This window comes from Octopus bimaculoides, chromosome 6 (assembly GCF_046866305.1).
Source record: "Octopus bimaculoides isolate indiv1 chromosome 6, ASM4686630v1, whole genome shotgun sequence".
NCBI lineage: Eukaryota > Metazoa > Mollusca > Cephalopoda > Octopoda > Octopodidae > Octopus > Octopus bimaculoides.
The window spans coordinates 120116563-120144007 of NC_142933.1; the positions used below are offsets into that span (position 1 = coordinate 120116563).

Sequence of the window (27445 nt, forward strand, 5' to 3'; positions counted from 1 at the left end):
TTCAATGTAACGTGTTTCTGAAAAAAAAATCCATTATAAATAAAACTATAAATTTATGCATCTTATGTAAAATATAAATTATAAATACAGTTTCTGTTTCTTGTTATTTTTATTTCTGTCAGGCATATCTGAAAGGACACGAAGTTAACCAAACTATCACAAAGTAAGTAATATCATCACTTTTCTTTCTCTTTTGTTTGTCAACAGCCTGCGTTCACACGATATGAACATAGATATCATAGCTGTGTTATATTTTTAAAATTATTTTCGTGACTGAAAAATAACGTAAATGATAGCTTTCCGTAGTATTTTCAACTTCATTGCAGAGATATTTTCTTCTAAATATTACAATGTTGACAAAATCTATAAATCCTGACTATGTTTTGGGGGAAAGAAATGGATAGGAAGGAAGAGTACATATCTTTTTAACATACTTGGATACATTAAAAAATATATAATCCAGTTTTAACCTATATTTGTGTCATTTTGCTTCACAAACTAACTAAACAGCTGGAATCTTTAGAAAAAAAATGCGTCTTAATGTAATATATTCACTGTCTTTCAAGCTCAACAAATATTAAGACACTTAATAACGAAAGAATCTAAAAAAAAACAAGCAAAAACATTTCTCGATATAAATAACATATTCACTGTTTTACAAGTCTAACAAATATCAACACTTTTAGTGTGATAGGAGTTTGGTGTTTATAAATCTTTGCACTATTTTTCTTTTGTAAATTTCAGTTTGTTTAATTTAGAGAACTTACAGAAAGACAGACAGACAGACAGATAGATAGATAGATAGATAGATAGATAGATAGATAGATAGATAGATATTAATCACTCAGTATAGTAAGTAGAGTTAAGTGCTAACATACTTAATGATAAGCGGCTACTGTCGTTAATCAGCAGTAATTGAACACTGCTTAACTAAACATAGAAATGCAAGGGAGACAACTCAAAATGAAATAAAAAGGATATAAACTTCCACGTTTGCTGGTAGTCGTACACTACGTGCCAAATACGCTTCTACTTTTCCTTGTATGAGATAAATCTCAATGATTTATTTTCGTTTCTTCTCTGCAAGTTATAGCAAAATTTCGAACTTGTTCGTTTCTTTGTTAAACATTATAACGATAGGCTATAATTAAGAAACTTGCTAGAACACCGAGAAAAAATGTAGTAAACTGCGGAAGAATTTATAAAAGTCAATAGGAAATTATTTTGTATCAAGAAAACTAATATTTTCCACCAAATTCGATTTAATTTCCTAGCTTTTTTTTTTTTCTTGTATCAGAATGTTTTATGTATTTCTCACATTATTTAGTTTTCCTCAAATTGATCTTAAGGGTAAAGAATATGTAATATTTACTGTATTTAATAGCTTTCACTAGGATCAAAACATTATCTGATTATGCGGCTTTATTCACTAGCCCCAATTTCTCAAATAATGATTTTGTTATCAGACACCGGCTTGTCTTTAGCGGGTTGTTATGATTGTTCATTGGAATTTGTAATATCAACAAAATAAAAAATAGCCGGTAGAAATATTAACTGAGGCACTAATTAAATTTAGTTGATTAGTTCGTTTTAATTAAATTGATATTCTTTTACTCGGTACAATATTCTTTATATAAGAGAAAGCGAAAAAAGTATAGTGGACTAACTTGAGCGCCATATCTTAATTCTAGTTATTTTAAGAGAATTAAAGACAGGTTTGTCTACGTAAAGAACTGAAGGTAATGGGTTATTTAAAAATCTACGTCGACACACTATTCTAGTTTGATGCCAGGATATTACGAAATTCTTAAAACGTTTTATATCTGTAATAGATTCATAATATGTCTGTATAGCCGGCATGTAATTTTTTGCTTTCCTTTCAGGAACCAGTCTAATCTACTGCTTGGTTTGGCTGCTATTTTGTTTCTTGTGATCAACATTACATTTGCTACGCTGACTTTGAGGGCCCAAAGATACAAGAAACGTGTTATGATGGAATATTTGTACGCACGAGTAATTATCAACGATGGTTTGTTCCTGGCTACAGCTTCGTTCCTAATTATTGTCATTGTCAAACTTTCTAAAGTTCCTATTTCAAAACGTTCCCTGGAAGCAAGGGTAAGCATAAGTTTTAATAACAAACTTCCACACTTTTCCTGTACACTTTTTCAATTTCCTTTGTGACATCTTATTACTTAATATAAAATTCTCTAGCGGAAATACCAGACGGACCTCGAGCCTAATCCTACTAAAAATATCTGCCATATTTCAAATTACACTATATTGTATTATACAAGGACACGATGCAGAAGATAATGTTGTAGTAAAGAGGGAATGGTATTGTTGCAATGTTCTTTGAGACCTATTCGATCAAGATTGACCCGGAGCTAAACAACAGCATAAAACGCAAGCAGTAATTTTATCTTATTCGAAATATTATTTTTATAGAATAACCAATCACTTTTATACATATACACGTAGGCTTCAAAGTTAAAGATTATTATAAACACAAATCTAATTTTGATATGGTTTAACTAGTATTGTAACTACATGCCAACTCTTACAAAACTAACAAGCAGTACAAAACAATACTTGAATCATGATCATATTCTACCTATTGAAGGATCCTCTACGTCTTGGGTGGACAAATTCACGACTCTTATTCAATCAGGATTGGTGTAGGGCATAACAACACAAGCAATGTTTTAGTTTTTTCTCTCCGTGTTGTTTTATATAATTTATCGTTGCATCTGGGACGATAAGATTATTTTGGCCACTCAGTGCTTGTAATGATGACTGTAGTCTAGATCTAATGTAGTACTATAGATGCAGACATACGTGAATAGTTAAGAAATTCGCTTTGTAACATCGAGATCTCGAACTCAATTTACTGCGTAGTATCTTGGGCAAATGCATTTGCCTTAGCCTCGTGAGTCCTAAGCCTCGTGAGTCCTTAGCCTCGTGAGTCCTAAGCCTCGACAATTTGTGTATACGGAAAATATATAGAAGTCTGTCGGGTGGCCTGTAAGTGTAATTTAAAAAATCAGCCTTGTCGTATATTTTGTCATATAATTCTTCTTGAGAATTACCTTAGGGGTACACGTGTCTGCGCAATGATTAGCCACTTTGCACGTTAATTCAATGTTTAGGCTGTGCAATTTCCCAGCAACTGAATGCTTGTACGTTGAAATCAATGTGAAAGTCCATATTGGTAAGTATGTAATAAACTTTAATGATATTTAGACAGCTATATGAGACAAAAGACATTTCATATTAAAAGTGTTGAAAAGCTAAAGTTTATGCAACACATGTGATGAGAGAAAATGGAATAGTGACTAATAGTATTTTCATCAGTGAGGGTGATGGGTTGGCAGAATAATTAGGAGTGTCGAAGAAAATATCTGTAAATATTTAGACTATTTACGTCTGGAATTTAAACCCTGCCAAGATCAACTTTGACTTTCATTGTTTTGGGGTTTGATAAAATAAGGTACTAGTCAAATACCTGGGTCGATTTAATGGGCTAGACTTTCATCAGCAATTCCATACACGTTTCGCTTCCTTTTAGCTCATCGGCGAGAATATAACATTTCCATGACTTGCCAAATTCTTAATTATGCTTACTTAATATCAACATATTACAGTATTCTACACTTTAATGCAGAACCACAAGTAGCGCGTTCAAAGATATCTCCCGTCCTTAACGATTCTTTCGTTTACATAACTGTCTGGTTATCAAGTGAGAGGCCTTTCTCTCGCAGTAATAGACATACATTAGTCTGAGTTTTAGTGGAGAGATACAACTACTACTGCTGGCACTTAAGATTATTGGCTACAAAGACCCACAAATAAAGCGAGATCTTGACATTTTCTGGTAATTCACTATTTATGTAGTTATACTGTATCGAGGGTCAGGAATGTATTGTTGCTTTCTGAATGTAGGACTGAATCTGCTGACAACTCGTCAATATATGAACAATAAAACTTGTTAGCTTTGTCAGTCTCGTTCATAGCAGAAACAAATATGGTAACAATATTTAGTATGTTTGAGTACTTCGACCTTAACGAGATTAGAAACGTGATACTGAATTCATTTGAAAAATATATATTAATGTCTGAAGATATTCTGAGTCGGCTACTGAAATTTATATTCGATAAATACTTGTTTTCATTTCACTTATTCAGATGTTCATTTAATTTTCGAAACATTATCTCTCTATTGTAACAAATATTCTTCTATTCAACTTCAATTCGCTATTTATGATGTCGTTAAGTCCTATTAACACATTCGACATCCACTTCAGGAGTGGATTTTCTCTTGAATTTACTTTGCTGTCTGAATACATTTTTGTTTAAAACGAGTTTTTCTTACGATTGTCACAACATTGTTTCACCTTCCTTTAAAACAATCAATGTCGTTTCTGATTTCATTGCATCTATATTTACTGTTATATTTGTTGATTGCGTATGTTATTTTTTTCTACATTAGTTGAGTTCTATTTATATTTAAACTATGTACATCAATTATGTATAGAGGTGCAGTAGTTCTATTGAATGAGCGCAGACATGATTGCGTAGTTTAGAAATTCACTTCGCAACCACTTGGTTCCATGCTCGATCCCACTGCATTGCATTTGTGCAAGGACCACTTTTCCTATAGTCTCGAATTGACCAATATCTAGTAAGTGAAATTTCGTAGATAAAAGCTGTGTAAAAGCACACAGACATACGCCCGCCCGCACACACACACACACACACACACACACACACACACACACACACACACACTCACGCATGTATGTATACGCATATAATGAGCGTGTCTGTGCTTATAGTTATACCACTCTAAATACCAGTGTTGTTATGTAATGTCTCTTTGGGTCGCTTTACATTAGCAGTTCGACGTATAGATTCCGATAAAATAGGTACTAGACTATAATATACACTAGGGTCGAGATGATCGACTAAAATTTTTGAAGGCAGAACCCCAGCATGGTCACAGTCCATGACTGAAATCTATAACATATTCAATTGAAATGAGCTTATTAGAAGAATTCGACCAACATTGTCAACTAATGGTTGGCACCATAAAGTGAGACACTAGTTCTCATTTCGTATAAAATCCTGTGTTTTATCAAACGGCCTATAATATTTGAAACCTCTTGAAAATATCCAATAATATAAAACAAAATACTCATTAACCCGTTAAGTTAGGGAGTAACTATTGGTCTTGCCGGCAGTATACTAAGAGACGAAATCGCCAATAACGGATTCCGGTTCTGAAGCCAATTTTCAAATGGTATGTAAAAAAAATTCAATTTTAGAATAATTTTGATGATTAATCTCTTGAAATCTTTTATCTTTTATCTTTTATCTTTTATCGTTTGCTTGTTTCAGTCATTGGACTTAGGCCGCGCTGGGGCATCGACATGAAGCATTTTAATCGAATGAATCGGCCCCAGTACTTACTTTTAAACTCGATACTTATTCTTCGGTCACTCAGGCCGCTAAGTTACGAGGACATAAACAAACCAATATCGGTTGTCAAGCGGTGGGATCAAGCAAAAAGGCATTCACCCTTATATATATATATATATATATATATAAGACGGGCTATCAAACAGTTTCCGTCTACAAAATCCACTCACAAGGCATTGGTCGACCTGGGGATATAGTAAAAGACACTTGTCCAAAGTGTGACGCAGAGGGAATGAAACCGGAATTATGTGGCTGGAAAACAAACTTCTTACCATACAAATATTAATTAGTGTACGTAAATGATACAAGACAGAATTTAAGCTGCTATAAAATATATTGTATTTTTTAACAGCGACTCCTTCAATGAATCACTTTTCCAGCGTAAAGCAGCGAACATATAATGCTATTAAATGGAAGATACATTGCGAACTTAGTTTATAATTTCATTCACCTGACAATTGATGAATATACAAAATACCATTCTTGCTGATTTTTCCCTTTGTTGTTCCCATATTTTTCAGTCGATATCTACATGTACAGTTGTCGGTGTATCTATATTCGTACTCATTATGTATGGTTCCAGAGCTCTCTACAACATGCTTGCAGTGATGCCGTCTTTGAAAGGACAAAAACCACGATTCGGTTACGGTTGGGTTGATGTTTCTGATCAAGCAAGTACATTATTTCACTAATTCTCACAAAACCTTTACTTCCTTTAAAATATGTAAATATATCCCTCTTTTCTTTAAGTTCATGACACACTTCTCCAAGAAATTTGGTGGTTAAATGAACAGTACATCGATAACAGACAGAAAGTAATCTATTTTTATAGATAGGATTTTCAAAATTTAGTTATGAAAACTCTATAAATATTTATTTAAAGGATGTTTCGTAATTATTGTCCTTTGCAAGTTACTAGATACTATAAAATGCATAATTAAGTCAACCAGAAACTTAGTCTAATATACTTACTATAGACTAGAGAATCATTTCTTTTTAAAGTGTTATGAAAACTAGGTTCATGTTTAACGCATGTAATTTTTCATCAGTATAACAAAACGTGGAGGAAAATATATCTTGTATTTCTACCTTAAATGTGCATTCTTTAAATTGAAAGTCAGATTCAATTGTTACCAGTTTCTGCTTTGAATTAGTCCACTATTTGTATTCGCAATCAACCTTTTGATTTACTTCCATACATTGAATGGGGGAAACTTCAATATATTTGATATCCTTCTCTATTGTTTAGCTCATTGTAAACTTTAAATACACTTTATACAAACTAGCTTTAAAAAACTTCAGTTAATATTAGTTGAATTGAAAAGAATTTCTCTAAAATGATTCTCCGAAATCCTGGTAAAATGTTTGCCACCCATGAAGAATCTAAACTTAGAATTACTTAGCTCAACGAGAAAAAATACTTTTGAAGTAGTTTCACCAGATAAAGAATCACAGATGTTCCATTTACTGCATCAATATTTAATCTTTATTCAATCAGATATTAATTTCAGTCTTTGTAAATATTACTGATTTAACGTAACATGCAAATACTTTCTGCTGTAAAATTTAATCTGGTAATATTTTGTCTTAAAATTAACATTTTTACCTGAACAGAAACATTAGTAAATAATATAAGATTTGTCCATTTGCTATGTGTTACATTTAGTATACAAAGCCGACAGAGCAGAGAAATCGAAAGAGACCGTTTGGTGTGCCAGATAGTCTTATTGAATGGTTGTAGTCAAAATCTTATTTAATGATTGAAGTCAAAATATAGGAATTTTAAGGAACAAAGAAGTTCTGGCGTTAACTGTTTTCAAAGTTAAAAACCCGAGTAACAGCTGTTCTTAAATTTTTGGTTGATAAGTGAACATTCATAAATATTTGTTATAGAATAAAACATTAAGCATAAAAAAAATCACAGAAACAAATCATCTAAACGAGATATATTTTCCCAATCATATTTTCAATGCAAGTGGAAAAACTCTTTGGCAAAATCGCTTGAGCCTTTGGACAAGATGCCTTGCGGTATTTTATTCCGGCGAGTTGAGTCTTTAGGAAAATCATTAGAGCGCTGGACAAAATTGTCTTACATTATTATTTTGTTTATTTACGCCCTGAGTTCAAATCTTGCTAAAATCAACTTTGCTTTTCATCCTTTTGGGATCAGTATACCAGTGAAGTATTGGAGTGGTCGGGTCTCTTCCGAACTTTCAAGTCTTGTGCCTATACTAAAAACATTTATCTGTTTGATCTCATGGGCAAAGCAGTAGATTTCCAAAAAGAGAGAAGTGTTGATCAGATTTTAGTAGTGCTAGTAGAGTCGATCAAATTGAGAATGAAGACCGAGTTGTAATTTCTGACATCCGGAACTTTCTATTTTACGTCATTCATAAATAGCTACGAAAAGGAGTTTGTGTAGATATCCGCTGCTGATCAATGTAGATCCTCCGTCGGTTTTCCGGATGTGCATTTATCGATTCACAGCTTACAATGAGTAAGTTGCTGAATAATCCACGGACACGTGTGTACCCTTAGCATAATTCTTAGGCCGAATCGGGTTTACATATCTGATAAACATTTGAGGTACAGATACCCCATTTCACTGATGATTCTATTGCTAAAGACCCAATACGCTACTAAATTATTGTGAAAAGGAAATTTTATTTAATTTGTTTCTTCTTCCACTACTTTCGTCAGATCTGACTCATACATACAAGTCAAATCACGACTAAAAATACAACTCAATCGTACTTAAATGAAACGTTTTGAAGAATTAGAAAATGTCGAAGTTTATCGACATGTTTCTACAAAAGTGAGAATAATTGATACTAATTCTATATTTTGCTGTCAATATTTATATTATTTAGTAATTAACATTTTATACTTATACATATCGGCTTCTCATTTCCTACCTTAAATGTCTTAACATATTTGTTAGTAACACAAAAGAGTAAAATCATTTCTCTTCACGATAATCGTTTATTTTACATGTTCCTCATAGCAAAATAATTTATTCCTGAACCTTTTTTCATTTCATATATTTCATATATTTCCATTTCATATATTAATAAAGAGATTAGAAACTAATCCAATTCAATCCAGTCGACATGGGGATAACAAAAGAACAATATCCTATCGACTGTAATATAAGAGGATGACAATTATCTTTGGCTTCGGTATAAGTGTAGAATCTTATTAATGAATGCATAAAAATCTCCCTTTATATATCAACAGTTTGAAAATGAATTATTTCTCGAATTATTCTACGTATATGCTTTTCTTTCCTTCATTACGAGAATAATTTGTTTAGTTTTCAGATAATTGCCTGTTCGTTATTGAATCTAAATAAAAATCTTATTAATTTATTGAGAACTATTTGAAAGAAACATGGTTGCCATATTTTTTCTATTGCAATCAATATAACACTGTTTCTTGCATCTTAAAAAGGTATCAACAAAAAACTTGAATTTCCAAAGATTCCGGAAACATTGATATTGTACCGGTATAGATTAATATTTAACAAATCTTTCCAAATAATCATTTTCTTTTTAGTGATTGTCTGTTATTTTCTAAATGACCACTATATTTTTACAGACATTTAGATAAACTTTACCTAAAAGAAAAGAAAAAAAAACAGGATGGATGTGGTTAGAATTACTTAGGTCAGCTCGGTTATGGTTAGAATTACTTAGGTCAGGTTTGGGGTTTAAAAAGTTGAAACTTATATTATGAAATACCGTCAAGTAGAGAACTATGATAAGCAGGACTGACATATGTTGATATAAAATTAGTATCGTCTTATTAGTCAAAAATGTTGACTCGTGGAATCCAAGGTTGGTTGATGCCACATAACCACCAAAGTCATTGATAACTTGTTATCAATTCCTTTAATTAGATTTTATTTATTACAAATATATTTCTTATATGAAGTGTGTCATAATTTATCTGAAAAACTTAACAGTCATCTCGATTATGCTCACTGCTTTATTTGAAGCTTATAACGATAACGAAACCAAGATCCACATGTAAGTATATCTAATCCGTCAAATAACTTTTCATGTGGTTTAATAACAAATAAAACTACCCTCATTGATTAAAGGTATACTCGTCCATCGCGAACACAAGACTAAATGACTACTTCATTAATTACTCTGCTCAGTACTATCAATATTCAAACACGGAAAATACGAAAGTTTCTGAACTGCTCAGCTGGAACTTCATCAATAACAGAGTTGAAATAACTACACTTCAGAAAGCCAAAATATTTTCATTCATTAAAATTACCGAAATATGTCCACAGTTGTCACGGTACTTCCAAAGAGAAAGTCTAGTTCCCAATGCGTTTTATTTTTTATTAATTTTAACCAATTAAAATTTTGCGGTTGTCTCCCCTGTTTTTCTTGAGTAGAATTAATCAAGCTAATAATTTTCTATCCTCACTTCAGGTGCAATTTTAATTAAAATTTCTAGTCTTACTAAATTATTTTAAAACTTATTTTTACCATTTGTCATTTTCTGTCGCAGTCATTCGTGTAATTATATTAATTTCTTTGGTCAACAAAGAAAATGTATAAATTTCAAGTTAGGCATTTTTCGTGATTTCTCTTTGAGTCAATTTAGCTAGTTATAAAATCTTTCACTGATGGTACAAATTTCTCATTATTCTGTCTAATGAGATGAAAATGAGCTGAATTAAATAGCTTTCTTATTTGTTCTTAGTTTTATTTCATGCTTTCTCTACTTTATCGAGAATAGCTCTGTGCGCCGTGCGTATGTGCACTTTTTTTTGTTTCATTTGGCTTTGTTGCTGCTATTGTATTAAATGTGTTCTACATTATATGTGAGCAACAACAAGTAATGTTATTTTTTGCATATGTGATTAAATCCTGGGGTTTTGTTTGTGTATTTGTATATATTTTAACATTCCCAAAGCACCTTTTATTATGGGATTGTTTTTTATTTGCATTCGGGTTACCTTTATTTTCAGTTGTTTATATTTGTATAATTTCTCTATTTCTTTGAGAGATATATTATTATACGTTGAAACTGATACTTCAATTAAGAGGCATTTCTTTTCGTGGTTTTCATGATAACAGTATCTGGTTGCATTTCCGTCATTTTCTTGTCTATGTATATTCTCCCAGAGGTCACTTTGTCCTTTTCTCAATTCTTTTCTTGTGTATACCTATAATGCCTCTTTTCTTATGGTAAGTCATAATACTGCCACTAACTTCTAGTACATATAAAAATCAAAAATACAAATGTATACTTTCTTGACTAATACTGGGCAGCTAGTGGCACTGTGGTTAGCTGTTTCTTTCCCATTACATATTCTACAGTTACTGTATTCTGCTTCATTGTATACGTTCGGTGGTGTAGGGAAAAAACGCTTTGATTCTATACCACAGTCAAGAATCTTTCGGGTTTAGCTTTCAGTACTACACTTTTCAGCCACTATTTGCGATTGTCTAATTCCTCCCGGTTCAGCCTTTTCTGGTATTGCTCTTAGTATTTGTCTGAGTTCTTCTTACCATCATTTTATCATGACATTCCATGCTACAGCTCCTTTTCTGCTCAGATATTGGCTTTCTCACAGCGTCTATTGCCTGTCTTCTTTTTTTGTCACATAATAACCAGTTACATCAGCTTCAGCTTTATATGATTTGTTGGTTTCTTTAGAGAAAGAAAGATGCTTTTGTTTTGATTGCTTCTGTATAAAATCCTTTTGTACTAAAGTGGGTATCAGAGTTTTCTAATGTGACTATATTCCTTAGTTCTTATATTCGTGGTAAATAAAATCGTTTTTGCTCAAATTTTGCTATATATTCTAAATAGTCATTTTTTCTTCTGTAGTCTTGCAAGTTCGTTTAGCTTCCGCCTGAAAATACTATAGTTTATTAGGACAGTTAAAGAGAGTGTTTATGTTTTCTACCTTCTTTTACATTTATCTATGTTTTCGGTATTAATCTTATGCATCTATAATATTCCTTCCTAATATTTTCATTTATTTCTACACAGAACAGCGTGGTTCATTGATTTCTAAGTATTTATATATCTCTTTGTATGTCTATTAATGTTCTGTTTGTGTGTCTTTTAATGGTCTTAGTTATTTTCCTCTCTCAAAGGCTGCCACGTTCTTAACTTTTCCCCTTTTTGAATTCGAATCTTATCTGTTTGTACTATTTCAAGTAGTATTTCTAGTTATTTATCATTTGTAGCATCCAAGTCCAGTCCGGTTTAGTATGTTGGTCAAAATTGTCAGTGCCAAACCGAAAAAACAGTTGTCAGAGAGAAAATGAGTCCCGTTGCATTACTCCTCTTTAAATAGAAATAGGCTTAGCTTTTATAACTACCTCTTTTATAACTACCATTTGCAAGACTTGCTACTTTCTAATGACCTTTTCTCCTGTATCATTTTATTACAGGTGCTACTCATAGGTAATATTTGCAAGTCCGTGGCATACTCAGATTATTCTTTTGAAATCTTTGATTATTGTTTTGTTTATCAGAAATTAATCTTTACAGTCATATGAGCACTTACAGCCTCGTCCTGCACTTTTGGAAGAAATCATGTTTTAAAATTTTTTTCTGGGCTATTATTACATTTAATGTTTTGTGGCTTGTTTGAAGGTTAGCAGTTAAATTTCTTTTCTTTTTTTTTTTTTCTTAGCATTGTAGATTAACATGGCATTTCTCCTCAGCGAACCATAGCTAGCTGTTATTTCCGGATCCATCAGTGTCCCACAAATATTTCTAATGGTATCTTATGCGTAAACAGAAATTTGGTGTCTTATATCCTGTGTTTCTTTTCTTTTGCTTGCGGCGTCTGGGTTACTTCTGTTGTTATGCTCCCTCCTCAAATGATCTGTGTTCGGTGTTTTGAACAATGCCATCCGTGTAAACTCCTTTATTATTATTACTGAGTGAAAGCAACGCATACCATCAAAGTGACACTGGGGTAAAATATACGAAGCCCATCATGACTACCCGTCTGATAAGAGTACACTAAGCACATGCATCACAACATTATGTACACGACATGGTAATCTCATATCAAGATAAACAGTGTATCACCTTGCAGGTGGGGCCCAGTCAGAATTTTCTTCAGGTCGAGTAGCTTATCCCGCTCAAAACGTTCTTGAATAAGCGTGGTTAAGGATGTTGAACGAAATACTCATGTTTCAAGTGGTAAATTATTCAAACCCCCAAAGAATTCCTCTCAACACATGACTGATGTTCTCCTATTACTTCTGCTCTGGACATGCTCAACTGGTTAAGGTCATGCAACTGATAAACAAATCTGTAGTATTGACCATATTTCCTGTAACCCAGCTTTTATACCAAGACAAAACATGTACACGATAACACCTTCCAATTAGTTAAGATCAGAAGCCATGAGAACCAGTGCTTGATACTGTATCAGGGCATTTATTATTATTATTATTATTATTATTATTATTATTATTATTATTATTATTATTATTATTATTATTATTATTATTATTATTATTATTATTATTATTATTACTACTACTACTACTACTACTAAGGCGGCAAGCAGGTAGAATCGTTAGCATGCCGGACAAAATGCTTAGCGGTATTCGCCCAGTTTTATAATCTGAGTTCAAATTCCGTCGATTCTTTTTTGCCTTTCACTCTTTCGAGATCGATGAAATAAGTACCATTTGCGCACTGGGATCGATATAATAGGCTTACTTCTCCCCCAATAATTCAGGCTTTATACCTAGAGTAGAAAGGATTGGCGAGCAGGCAGAATCGTTAACACACAGGTCAAAATTTTTCGCGGCATTTCGTCTGTCTTTACGTCCTGAGTTCAAATACCGCTGACGTCAACATAAGCACCGAGCTGGCAGAATTGTAAGCACGCCGGGCGTCAGTCTTTACGTACTGAGTTCAAATTCCACCGAAGTCGACTTTGCATTTCATCATTTCGGGGTTGATGAAATAAGCACCGTCAAGTGCTGGGGTCGATGTAATCGACTAGTCCTCTCCTCTCTATTTTCAAGCCTTGTGTCTAAAGTAGAAAGGATTACTATTATTATTATCACTAACAGTTCTGTGCTATACTACACATCGAACTACCATTGGACATTTTCAGCTGTATATCAGTTTTACTATAATTAGAGGTTGTTAGTCCATCACTCAGTATATTTTAATATCTGGAGAAAAAGTCGCTGTAGGTGGTCGCCCATGACCGATCCCTCAACGCAACGTATCCGATTCAAAAAGAGAGCAAATAGAGGAGGAGAAAAATCGAATCCTGTACTTGACTGATACTTTATTTATAGACCTCGGAACGTTGAAGGGCAACGTTGATTTCGAACTTTGCTTATTAACCAGGAAATGTTGAAGAGCAAAAGTTGATTTGAAAATACTATTAGATAGATACAATGTATCCCTTCAATACATATATGCATATTCAAGTTAGGCAAAACACTTGAATAAAAACAATCTTCTCTTTTGTTGTTACTTGTTGACATATATTTCCTCAACAGCCTGTATGACCATTTGTCCTACATTTCCAGTTAATGTTTATAGTTAAATTCTTCTTCAAGTGTATGATTAATGGCCAAATGACTTTCACAACAATATCTTGATCGGTAGAATTCAGGGCAAGAAAATTATGTTATAGTGGCAAAAGACTTTCGACATTTAGACTAATCATCTAAGCACAAATGACCGATCAATTTGAGCATTCCTTTTATCATAATGTTTTTTAAAGGCTTTCACTACTCTCTTTACAGGCAGATATGATCAATTTGAGTAAAGGCAAAGCTTACCTGTCCTTCACTACAGTGCTTACTGTTTGGGAGTTGATACCTCTCGTAGCTGTACTTATCTTTTTCAGAGTAAAAAGAAGTGGTTCCAGTAATCAAGTAAGTAAATGTCCTTCAACACTGTTTATTGGAATGTGTATTCGTGTTCTTCATTTGACTATCAGGCTGGGATACTTACCTCTATTCCTCTCTTAAACATTTCCCTAATCTGTTAAATTCATTTTCCCACTTCGTGCTACCTTGGGCAAATGTCTTCTATTATAGCCTCGAACCTACTAAGGTCTTGTAAGTGGATTTGAAAGTAGACAGAAATTAAAGATGCCGTCGTATATATATATATATATATATATATATATATATATGTGTGTGTGTGTGTGTGTGTGTGTGTGTGTGTGTGTGTGTGTGTGTGTGTGTGTCTCTGTGTGTCTCTGTGTGTCTCTGTGTGTTTGTGTATACATATATATATATACGTAGACGGTTTGGATTTTTATGTATTCTCTCTCCCACTTGGATTTGAAATGTTGCCACATTTATAATATGTCTTTTCTACAGTAATTTTTTCTGCATTTTCGTGCAGCTGAAGATTGCTCTTCATATTGAATTTAAGGTAATGCTCGCATTACTTAAATAAATTGAAGTAGCATGAAACGTGCGTACTGCAATCACCTTTGAAATCCGTGTTGTTTATTTTTTTATATATATATACGTATGTATATATGTATGTATATAGGTATATATATATATGTATATATGTATGTATGTATATATATATGTATATGTATAAATGTATATATATATATATGTATAAATGTATATACACATGTATGTATATATGTATGTATATACGCATATATATTTATGTATATGTACATATGTATATTTGTATATGTACATATATATATGTATTTGTATATATATATGCATATGTATATATGTATATATATATATATATATATATATATATATATATATATATATATGTATGTGTATGTATGTGTGTGTGTGTGTGTGTTGTCCCTCACTACTACTTGACAACTGGCGCTGGTGTGTTTACGTCCCCTTCGGAGTGTTTGCGCTTCGGCAAAAGAAACTGATAGAATAAGTACTAGGCTTTAAAAAAATAAGTTCCTGTGTTCAATTTGTTCGACTAAAACTCTTCAAGGCGGTGCCCCAGCATGGCCGTAGTCAAATGACTGAAACAAGTAAAAGATAAAAACAAAATATTTTAGAATTTATCCCTTGTTCTCACCACAAGCTTTTTTTCTACTTTTGGTTACTTTTTACTTAAATCTCTTTTATTTGCATGTCTGAGTACATAACTGTTGTAACTTATAGTTATATAAAGTAGTTTTAAGGAAGAAAAATAATAAATGAAGTATTGAAGTATGAATGCTTGATAAATATTAGTATTTTGGAAATGTCAGACTTTGTGCTATACAGTAAAGTTTTGAGTTAGTAGTAGTAGTAGAAGCTGTAGTGGTGATGGTGTTGGTATAATGTAGTATGTATAGTGGTACGCGGAATTGTTTCACATTGTAGAAGTGTCGTTCACTACTTGAAGTGCTTACAAAAATACTTGTATAATTCAAGTAGATGTCAGTTTATATCTTAAGATTATATGAAGATAATATATTTCATTAATATAGTTTCGCACAATGTATATATGACTGTAGTGTTTCTAATATATTTGCTACTCTAAATACATATTAGCTACACTTGGAAGTTACCATTTACTTCAATGTTATGCGTTCGTGTGAAATTTTGTACAATAGACGTTTTTCAACAATTTCATATTTCGAATATTCGAGTTGATACTTAAAAGTTGTAACTTATTCTGATATTACTTTCTCAATTGTTAAAATGTGTTCTTTTCGTTGAATTTTAGTCCTTCTATTTGACATCAAGTAGAAATATTACCAGTCTACAGTCATTATACCGTATACATTTGATGAAACATAACTGAGAGGAAGCAAGAAATATTAACTTTAAGAGACCATAGCAAATATATATTTGGAAGTATTTTAGATAATGTAAGATAAAGCGAAGAAGGATGTATTGTTACTGACGAAATGCGTGAACTTATATACATCTGAACATGTTTAAAGTGCATTAAGCCATGATAAGTAAAGGTCATAGGAGTGTCTACCTGGTGGTATATACGAGGGGGAGCTGAAAAGTTCCTGACTTTAAAGGTGTCACGAAAGGCCTGGCTGGAAGCCCAACCTTCCGAGTTCTTTTACAGGGCTTGGAAAAACTGAAGGACCGCTACAATTAGTGTGTGAATCTGAGAGGGAAATATGTTGAATAAAATCATAGTTAACTGATCCTCCTCAGTTTTCGTTTACCCAAAGCCAAGAACTTTTCAGCACTCCCGTATACATATATAATTTAATTGATATTTAATTCAATTTGCTTCGTCGAGACAAAACTGTGCTGCAAAAGGAGTGACAAATCTCTTTCTAGTGGAAAGCAATTAGAAAACAGGATTTCTTTTCTATATATCTATACTTGAACAACCCCGCAACATTTGACTGAAATTAATCGATTTTATGCACTAAATTTTCGAAGTTGGTTCTCAAACAGTTGCCTACATAAGCAATGATTACAATGTTACATGTAAACTGCATTAGCTCAGTATGTAAATGATTAAATTCATTTCTTCTTTTTCATTTTGTTTTAACTGGGTAATTTTGTTGGATTGCTAATTATTACTATAGAGAATATATTTTGATAGCTATTTTTACTATAGAGAATATATTTTGATAGCTATTTTTACTATAGAGAATATATTTTGATAGCTATTTTTACTATAGAGAATATATTTTGATAGCTATCCCGCAAATCATTAGCCTGTCTTCTCTTTTACATGTCACATGTTCTCATTCTTGCCATGGCTTTGTTGTTATCCTTGTATTGATGTAAGTTTTAAAACTTAGCAAGCGAATTGCACCTTCGCCCGAGCAATGATTTTCTTATTCTTTCTTATTGCATAAGCGCGTTCGGTTGCACAATACGTAGCGATTAATTTTGGAAAATGACTTCATTTATATTTTTAGTAAATACAGTGGTGTGTGTGTGGTTATATTGTGTGGCGTGTGTGTGGTGTAGCTGTATGTATGTATATTAGCTTGTATGTATGTGTGTTTGTGTGTTTGTGTGTGTGAATATATATATATATATATATATATATATATATATATATATATAGGAATAAAACTGAGCTAAGGCAAATAACTGAGAGGGGGCCAATGGCATGTATTTCAACAAAATTGATAAAAACAAGCATATAAAATACCATACGTATAAAGGTGTGTGTATAAACATATATATGTGTGTGCGTGTGTGTGTGTGTGTGTGTGTGTGTGTGTGTGTAGTCAACAAATGAGATCCGGAAATTCTCAGTACGGAAAACACTTTGTAGCGCTCAAATGATTCGAAACTTAGACTCCGATGTCTTTACGACAGACCAATTCCGTGGAGTAAAGAAAATCTTTATTCTTTGCTTTCTTTCTGTTTACATGCATTTACATTATATATATATATATATATATATATATATATATATATATATATATATTGTAAACCCAAGCTGTTATTTGCTTATCCACAATTTTCTCTCCTTCTCTGTCTTCTCTCTATATATATATATACATATATAAAATTTGTATTTTTTCATTTATTTATTTATTGTAGCAGATCCTGACTCAACACTCGCAGTATTTCAATGATGAGAGAACAGCACTTCGCAATCCGAAACATTTCATACCGTAAGTATTACATCGTACAATTTATTTCTAAGAATTTATTTCTAAATTCTAATTCACTGTTTCTTATCAGCTGATTATTTCGAACTTACACAATCGAGTTATATTAATTTGATAGATAACACATCGTTTATATGAAGGAAAGTGTGTTTCATTTCGTAGAAAGAACGATGTACACAGCAGGTGGTCTGTTTTCTCTTAAGAATATAAATGATATTTATATATATGGAATGTGAAAGACCAAAGCATTGTCAGTAACAATTGAATAGTGGATTCTATGCTTTGTTATGTTTAGCTTTATCTATGAGTGATTCAATCGATAAAGCTGAGACTATAAGTGATTTCTGAAATTCCCGACTTTTTCCAATTATACTGCGATGGGTGAGTAATTGTTCTATTCAAGGTCTCTCTTTTCGAAAACCCGCTTGATGATCCCTGAGGTGTTCTATTCCTCTATTGCCATTTTTACGGCATTCTTTACAAGTGAAATACAAAGGCAAACGGATAAGATTTGTGATATGGTCAATATTTTTCATCGCCGGTACCTTATAAATATGTTGATGGTCACCTGGCAGATCCTAGACGAAGAAATCATGAGAAGAGCTGACCTAAATAAACTGCAGGACACCGTCGCAGCTAGATAAAGAATTTACTTGCGCCAATGTATTGCGCCAACCGTTGGAGAGACTGACATGGAAAGCCGTCAAACGAGTAGTTGAAAGAGGAAGGGAAAAAAAAGCAAGCGGATGAAGAAGTGGCAGAGCACTTGTATAGGCAGATTTGATCGAGATGGGTGTCACCTGGGAAGAAGTGTGCCGTGTGACTCAGAATGGTACCGCTTAGAGAAGCTCTTATCTGTAAGCGAATGGAGATCATCTTCATTATGAGTGTATAGCGTTCAAATGTGACCAAGGCCTACTCCTCTTTTTCTCTTTCTTACAATAGATGAAATATGTACCAGCAATTTACAAAGTGAACTGAATCGATTATATACAGTCTCTTATAAGTGGTTAATTTGATGTTTTGTTTTTAAAAGCATTAATATACAGGACAAACGCTGAAACAACAAAGGTTTTTCATAATTTCTCTCTATCTTCCTCTTTCTCTCCATCTGTTTATCTGTCTATTTATCTATTTATCTGTCTGTTTTTCTATCTGTCTATCAACCTATTTGTCTGTCTGTCTATCTATCTGTCTCTGCCTGTCCCTCTACCTATCCTTCTATCTATATGTATATGTGTATGTGTTCTGTGGAACAAATAGGAGTAAAATAACTCTATACCCGAAAGTAGAGCACGTATTCTTATTTTTATTCAACTGTAAAGTTACTCATAGTCGAATGTCTCAAATACGTGCAACGCACGAAATTTTGGTACTTGAATCACTTATGAGATTTTACAGTTAATTAAGGTGTTTGCATGTATGTGTTATATAAAAGAATTTAGGGAAGTCCAGTAAGTCAGGATTACCTTGGAACTAAACAGTAACAATCATCTACCAAATACTTATATTCATTAGATAAATTGAATGTTATCTGAATGTTGTGTTAAAGATAGAATACGGAAAGAAACTTTTATGTGTTTGTTGAAATCATAAGCTCTAGTAACATTGCATGAAAACATTCCATTAGTTTACAGTTATATTTCTCTTTACACGTTTTTTTTTTTGTTTTTCTTTTTCAGCTCGATGCTCTCTCACTACGCAATCCCGACACCATGTTCAATGTTTGGTTCACCTCGAAGTGACACTCCATCGACAAGTAGCAACTATGACGTCATGTTCCATGATCATATACTAACCACAACCTATCCACCATCCAATTCTCCAAGATACGGATCTCTGGCTGCCACCTGTAACCTACATCACTCACCGCGAGGCAAAATACAATAAATTACTTTATAAACGACTCTCATTCGAACAAATCAAATGAAGAACAGTATAGCTTCGATGAACAAATACATTCGTGCTTTATTATCGCATCGTATATAGTTTTTTATGTTCCTCTATAAATGAAGAGGGAGGAATGGAAATCAGAAACTTTTGATTTAATATTGATCACTGAATCTATTTTTTACCGATTGACAATATTAACATTTCTAATCTGTAAATTAGATTCGGTGAAGAAGTAAATATTTAATATCTATAACAAAATTAATATTTTTGGTCTGTTGTAGTTTATTTCATTCTGTCTATTCGTCCTGTTTCTGAAAATTGTATTTTTTCCGGTTATAGTCCAGCCAATATTATAATGATTCAAGGCAGCGAGCCGGCAGAATCGTTGACACGCCGAGAAAAATGGTTAGCGGCATTTCATCAGTTTTTACGTTCCGAGTTGAATTTCTACCGCAGTCGACTTTGCCTTTCATCCTTTCGGGGTTGATAAAATAAGTACCAGTTGAGCACTGGGGTCAATGTAATCGACTTACCTCCTCCCCCAAACTTGCTGACCTTTTGCCAAGATTTGAAACCAATATTACGGTAATTCAAGGAAAAATACGTATATAACTTGGCTATATAACTGTTTTTACAAATGAATTTCTTGGAACCCTTCCTTCTCCCACCAATTATGCAGTTACTGCTTCAAGAATTTTTATGTGTTGAATTTGAAACGAGTTCCTTATTATGAGATTATGTTGACTTATAAATGAAATCTATTTATCTCGATTCTATTTACCTAATTGTTAAAAAATTACATTTTCTTCTATTTGATTTGATACGTGGAACTGATGTGTTCATCTCTCCGAAGAAACTGAATTAATGTTTAAAAAACGTAATTAGAAAATATGAAATTTTTATACAAAATGCCTGTTTTTATACTTAATAAATATGTTTATTGTACATCCCAAAAAATTAATAAAGAAACCGAGTGAATTTTGACTAATAAAAGATGTAATAATAATACATTTCAAAATTATATCAGATTTAATTCTAGACGTGCCTAAATTTTGTACTAGACATTATATATATATATATTATATTGTACTAGATATATATATAATATGTGACAATTATTCGGTTACCATAATAAAACTCCGAGTTTCGGATGTCGGGTCGGAGATCTGCTCCGGCTTCTCCTCAGTTATCACAACAATCAAAAAATGCTATGAAAATGACCGTTAAACAAAGGTAAATTACTCTGTGATTGACCGTTATTAAGACAAAAGAGCTATTAGAATGACCGTTAAATAAGGGGGGGGCGAAGGCGAGAAAGTAAAAAGGCTCATAGAAATCGCGTATGCGTGCATGTACATACATATGCACACACACACACACACACACGTACATGTGCCTATATGCATATGCTCACTCACACTCACGTGAAATACACATGCACACCCACACATACGTCTATATATACACATATATATATGCAACCATACATGTACACATATACATACCCGCACACGCGCGCATACACACGTGCACGTACCTATACGCGCACAATTATATTCAAATACACGCCTAAAATACGTCCATGCTATATATGCATATGCTCACTCGTACGTGAAACATGCATGTACACCCACATATATATGCAACCATACACATGTATATATATATATATGTGTGTACATATATACATACCCGCACACAAGCACACACACACGATGCACACATTTACATATCCGCACACACGCGCGCGCACACGTTTTTTTTTCCTTTATTTATCGGTCATTCTAATAACTCATTTGTCTTAATAACGGTCAATCACAGAGTAATTTACCTTTGTTTAACGGTCATTTTCATAGCATTTTTTGATTGCCTTGATAACTGACGAGATTCCAGAGCAGATCTCCGCCCCGCCATCAGATACTCGGAGTTTTATTATGGTAACCGAATAATTGTCACATGTTATATTACAGATAAATTCCTCTATTTACATAATATCGAGGGCTCATTTGTTCTTTTGTTGTCATATCATTACTATTAATATATATATATATATATATGTGTGTGTGTGTATCAAACTATATACGTTATCAGAAATTGAATGGAGATGCTTATTTTCCACAATGATGTTCAATCAATGCTTATATGACTAGTGTATATAGTTTATTTATTTATCTGTATATATTTTCTCCCCTAATACACTTGTAAATATATTTTAATTGCAGAGAATGAATTTTTCTAATTTTTTTTTTTTTTTTTTTTGTCTCACATTTATTTTCAAATGTTCACTTTTCTTTTGACTTATATAAAATTTTCTCAGAAAACTAGGAAAACATAGTCTTGTTTAAATATATATTTAAAAAAAAAAAGGTGAAAAGAAACAATATACCCTTGACCAGTCAAGGCAGCGATCAATAATCATGATTTAAATTTTTTTTATTTAGGTTTTCAATGTTTGAAACTTACAGGTTACTTGGTATCTTTCCTACCGTAAAGAAAAACATTATCAAACACCGGTTTTCTTTTCAATAATACGTTTTTATATATATGTATATGTATATATAAGTTGATCATGGCTTGATATGTCACAAGCTGCGAAACCTTGGCATAGCTGGTAAATTAGGAGAGTGGCTGCATGACTTCCTGAATGGTAGAAGTCAGACAGTTGCAGCCAATGGAGAACTATCTAGGGAAACACAAATATTGAGCGGTGTTCCACAGGGAACTGTTCTGGGGCCACTACTGTTCATAGTGGCCCTTCTGGACATGCCCACGGTCACTCGGAGAGCCACTGTCACTAGCTATGCTGATGACACAAAGATATCTCAGGCAATAAAGAATCCTGATGATATTGTAAGCCTGCAGAATGACCTAAATGCAATATATGAGTGGGCAGAGCAAAATAATATGCAGTTCAATGCAAAAAAATCTCAAGTACTGCGCTACAAGGCCACAAGTACCTCCCAACTGGCATACACAGGGTCTGGAGGTACTGCAATCCCAGAACCACAAACAGTAAGAGATCTGGGCAACAACATGTGTAGTGATGCATCATTTCACATGCACATTGTCAAGTTGACAGCAAAGTGCAGACAACTGGCAGGGTGGATACTGAGGACTTTCCGTACAAGGGATCAAAAAGTCATGTTGATTCTATGGAAGACATTTGTTCTGAGCCGCCTAGACTATTGCTCTCAGTTGTGGTCACCACACAGTGTTAAGCAGACAGCAGAACTCGAGGCAATTCAGCGGCACTATACAAAAAAGATCGCCACAGTCCAACAGATGAACTACAGGGAGCGACTGAAGGCACTAGGTCTCTACTCCCTGGAGCGCAGGCGGGAGAGATATGTAATAATATATATATGGAAAATACTGGAAGGACTGGAGCCAAACTTTGGTATCAAGTACTACAGGAATGCCCGCACGGGTCGCCACTGCATGGTGCCAAAGGTACCGTCCACTGCATCTCACATAAGAACGAGATACTGCAGCAGCCTCGGTTTCAGAGGACCTCAGCTCTTCAATGCCCTGCCAAAACATTTGAGAGACATGCAAGACATGGATGCGGAGGTCTTCAAGATAAAACTTGACGCTTTGCTCTCCACGATACCAGACGAACCAATGGCTCGTAATGAGACGCAGTTTAGGGCAGCTGTGTCAAATTCTCTTATACACCAGATGTGCCATCAAAACTCTTGATTGGACCATGTCAGGTGGGGGAGAAGAGCCATGCAAGGAACGTGAAAATCACGGTGGTGCACCAGCATGACCGCAGCCACTTGGCTTAAACATATAAATAAATAAATAAATAATACATATACATATATATATATAAACATATGTATATATATATAAACATATGTATATATATATATATACATATGTATATAAATATATATATATGTATATATAAATATATATATATGTATATATATATATATATACATATATATATACATATATTTATATACATATATATATATATATATATATATATATATATATATATATATCCATATATATATATACATATATTTATATATATATATATATATACATATATATATATATATATATATATATATATATATATATATATATATATATATATATATATATATATAATTTTAAGAAATCAAATTGAAGTGCAAATTGACCTGACGACAAGTTGATCGACTGCTTTCGATTGCAAGTTTGTATACAACATGCGTTTAAAATTTCTCCGCGCTAAAATTTACTGCACAAGCCAACACACACCATTTGCAAGCTATGACATCCAGGATGGTCCACATTAACGGCTTTCAGATTTTAATAAGATGGTGGTGCTTCAAATTCCGATGAGGTCGACTTTGACTTTCATCTCCTTCGGGGACAATAAAAAAAAGTACCAGTTGAGCACTGGAACCGATGTAATCGACTTACCCCCACCCCCACCCCACCACCAAATCGCTGGCCTTGTGTCAAAAAATTCAACCAATATGATGGCTATGTGTGTGTGAGTCATTCCTGCGATAATTGGAGTCGCCATCGTCATCATGATGATGTGTCTTGATCTTGCCAGAGCTTCGTTGACCATATTTTCCAATTCTGCGAGAGATAGTCTTAGAAAAATGAGTTACTCTATGTTGTCCTCTACGTCCTTGTAGCACTACTGTTTCTGAGGAAGAGAGACAGCGACAGACAGACAGACAGACAGACAGACAAATCAACTCCAGTGCACTTGACTGACACTTTTTGTTTGCGACCACTGAGGCTCAACTGACATTCGAACTTATAATAAATACCCCAAGGTGTGCTAATTATCCACTACCCTTCCACTTATTCAAATTTCACCGCTCTAATTATATGACAGTAAAATCTTAGAAACTTCGCATCGTTGAAGTGGAAAAAAAATTAATAAAAAATGGGGCACATTGATAGCCGCAGTATATGCTTGAGTATTAACACATTGGATGGTCTGACACGTAGATAGCGGACCATTGGGTGGTCCGCTATCTGCGTGTCAGATAGCGGACCAATGTCTCAGTTCATCTAATTGCAATTAAATATCCTTTGCACTATGATAATAAATGGTAACTTGTAGAGCTGAATCAAAATCTCTCTGGAATTATGAAGAAGGCAACCAGACACAACATGAGTGTGGCAGAATCGTTCATCTTGCGACACTGCCAATTACAGGTGGAGAGCGGTAGGAAAAGTAGTAAAATAAATATTCCGTATAATGACAATAATTTGTTGTAACTGCACGGATGGTTAAGAAGCTCGGTTTGAAATCACCTGGTTTGAGATTCACTTCCACTGCGCAGCACCTTGGGCACGTGTCTTCAACTATAACCCCAGGCTGACCAATAACTTGTGAATGAACTTGGAAGAAGGAAAATGTGTGGCAGCCCACCGTGTGTGTGTGTGTGTGTGTGTGTGTGTGTGTGTGTGTGTGTGTGTGTGTGTGTGTGTGTGTGTGTGTGTGAGTACGTCTGTGTCTGTTTGTTCACTCCACTCCTATACCGCTTGGCAATCTGTGTTGGCTTGTTTACGTACCCGCAAGCAAGTGGTACGGTCAAAGATACCGATAGAATAAGTACTAGACTTAAAACGTAAAACAAGTACCGGGGTCGATTTGTTTGAGTAAAATCCTTAAAGACGGTCCACCAACATGGCCGCAGTCCAATGACAGAAAATAAAGATAAAAGAAAAAACTCTGAAAGGAAAAAAAACACCTTATAATGTGCGACGTTCTCCTACAGAAAAATAGATATGTTGGTATGAAAAATTAATAAAAGGTGAAATCATAATTTTGTCACAGATATCTACTGGAACTTTCTCAAAATTTCATGATCCGCCATTTCAGAATTTTTCCATTTCTTAGAAGTGAATTACAACGTCAGTGTTGATGCCAACAATCCTCGAACCACTCAAATCGTAAATCTACTCGTAATTAAATCGACATATTTGTTCTGTGCTAAGAGTTAGTTTTCTTTTTATTAGTTTTTTTACACCAATAATTATGTGAGGACAACGTATTGGATGAATCAGAAGAGCAGCGAACAACAAAAAAAGTAGCTAAATTTACTTACAGCCCTTTATATTTTGAGTTCAATTCTGACTGGTGATAATCTTTGCCTTTCATCTTTCATCGATAAAATAAAGTACCAGTTAGGTATTAATTTAATCCAATCGACACTACTCTTCCCATCCGATATTTATGTTAGAAACCATTTATACTGGCTCGTCTACCTATTTGTGGGTGGAAGTGCATAGATCATTTATAAGTCTAAAAGTGTCGTTGTCGTTTTAAGATACACGTCTAGGTTGTATTGGTGTGCATCATTAGCAATGTTCTTGGAGTTGTGAGGCCTCCTCACTCAAGTTGCTTCAGTCTCGGTTTGCATCTTAGCAGTAACAAACCACTCGCTTAATCTTCTCAATTAACCCTAGCCACTTAATAGCTTTCTCTGCAGTTTTAGTGATGGAACATATAGTCAACACCCAATGTTTACCGTACAAGCGATTCCAAACTCTGTCAGAGATTCGCAAAGCTATCACTATGTAAACTTACGGCGCCTACAGCATTTGACTGTCAGGGAGCCCGACGGCCTCGGCTTCTGTACAATTCCACCAGCTAGGAACGTTAAAAAGGGATAAATTAAAATACGAGAAGAGAAAATAAATACGTCAATTTTGGTTCTGTTTCAATTTTAATATGGACACCTCAGCAAAAATATGTCATCATCGTAGCTTTCCAACATGGTACAAAAAACAAATACATGAGGAAGATAAATTGCAAGTTAAAAATAAGAAAAGAATTTTCAAAAATTCAAAAGTTAGATCTGACCTTTCATTTTATATTAATTTGTAGATAGTGCAATGTTATTTATGACATATTTATATTAGTAATGTCTGAGGGATCTCACGGCCCTTGCAGGACGTTCGAAGGCGAAGATATCACCTCAGTTAATGACCTTCAATCGTTGAGAAATGGAACATTAATGTTACGATGTAGAATAAAATGTATGTTAAGAGAAAAACATCGATCGGCGATTTATTTACTTAGCTCAGGGCATGTTGTAGTAAACAGAATGTTATCTCTCTTACTTGCGGTGATAGCATGGATAAAATATCGGTTTTAGTCATCGGTGAGTAATACCATTTTCCTTCAACGCAATTCCACTTCAATTTTTTCAGTTTTCTGCGTATTAAATATGTTGCCACCCATATATTGTTTATCAACTGCGCAGTGTGTGTGTGTGTGTGTGTGTGTGTGTGTGTGTGTGTGTGTGTGTGTGTGTGTGTGTGTGTGTGTGTGTGTGTGTGTGTGTGTGTGTTGTCTCACCTAATTACACATTGTGATCAAATGGCTGATGACCTAGAATTATATAATTATATAGTCTGTAATTGACATAACTGACTTCGATATTTCAGCTTCCCTCTTGTCGATATATGAACTCGGAATTTAACTAAACACAAAGATATATTTACTAAAGCATTCCACTGATCATAACGTTTAACGCG

General features: G+C 33.7%; 1 protein-coding gene across 2 annotated transcripts in view; it reads left to right on the forward strand.

Annotated features, from left to right (window-relative positions):
- LOC106882348 (integral membrane protein GPR137B) overlaps nt 1-20954 on the forward strand; it is a 53422-nt gene extending 32468 nt beyond the window's left edge. For both annotated transcript variants that reach the window (XM_052968515.2, XM_089354526.1), the window contains exons 3-8: nt 123-163; nt 1884-2118; nt 6000-6153; nt 14251-14378; nt 17973-18046; nt 19726-20954. In XM_052968515.2, coding sequence (XP_052824475.1) covers nt 123-163; nt 1884-2118; nt 6000-6153; nt 14251-14378; nt 17973-18046; nt 19726-19933 — 840 coding nt within the window. In that variant the 3' untranslated portion in view covers nt 19934-20954. The remainder of the gene's footprint in view (nt 1-122; nt 164-1883; nt 2119-5999; nt 6154-14250; nt 14379-17972; nt 18047-19725) is intronic.
- Nucleotides 20955-27445: the final 6491 nt, after the last annotated feature.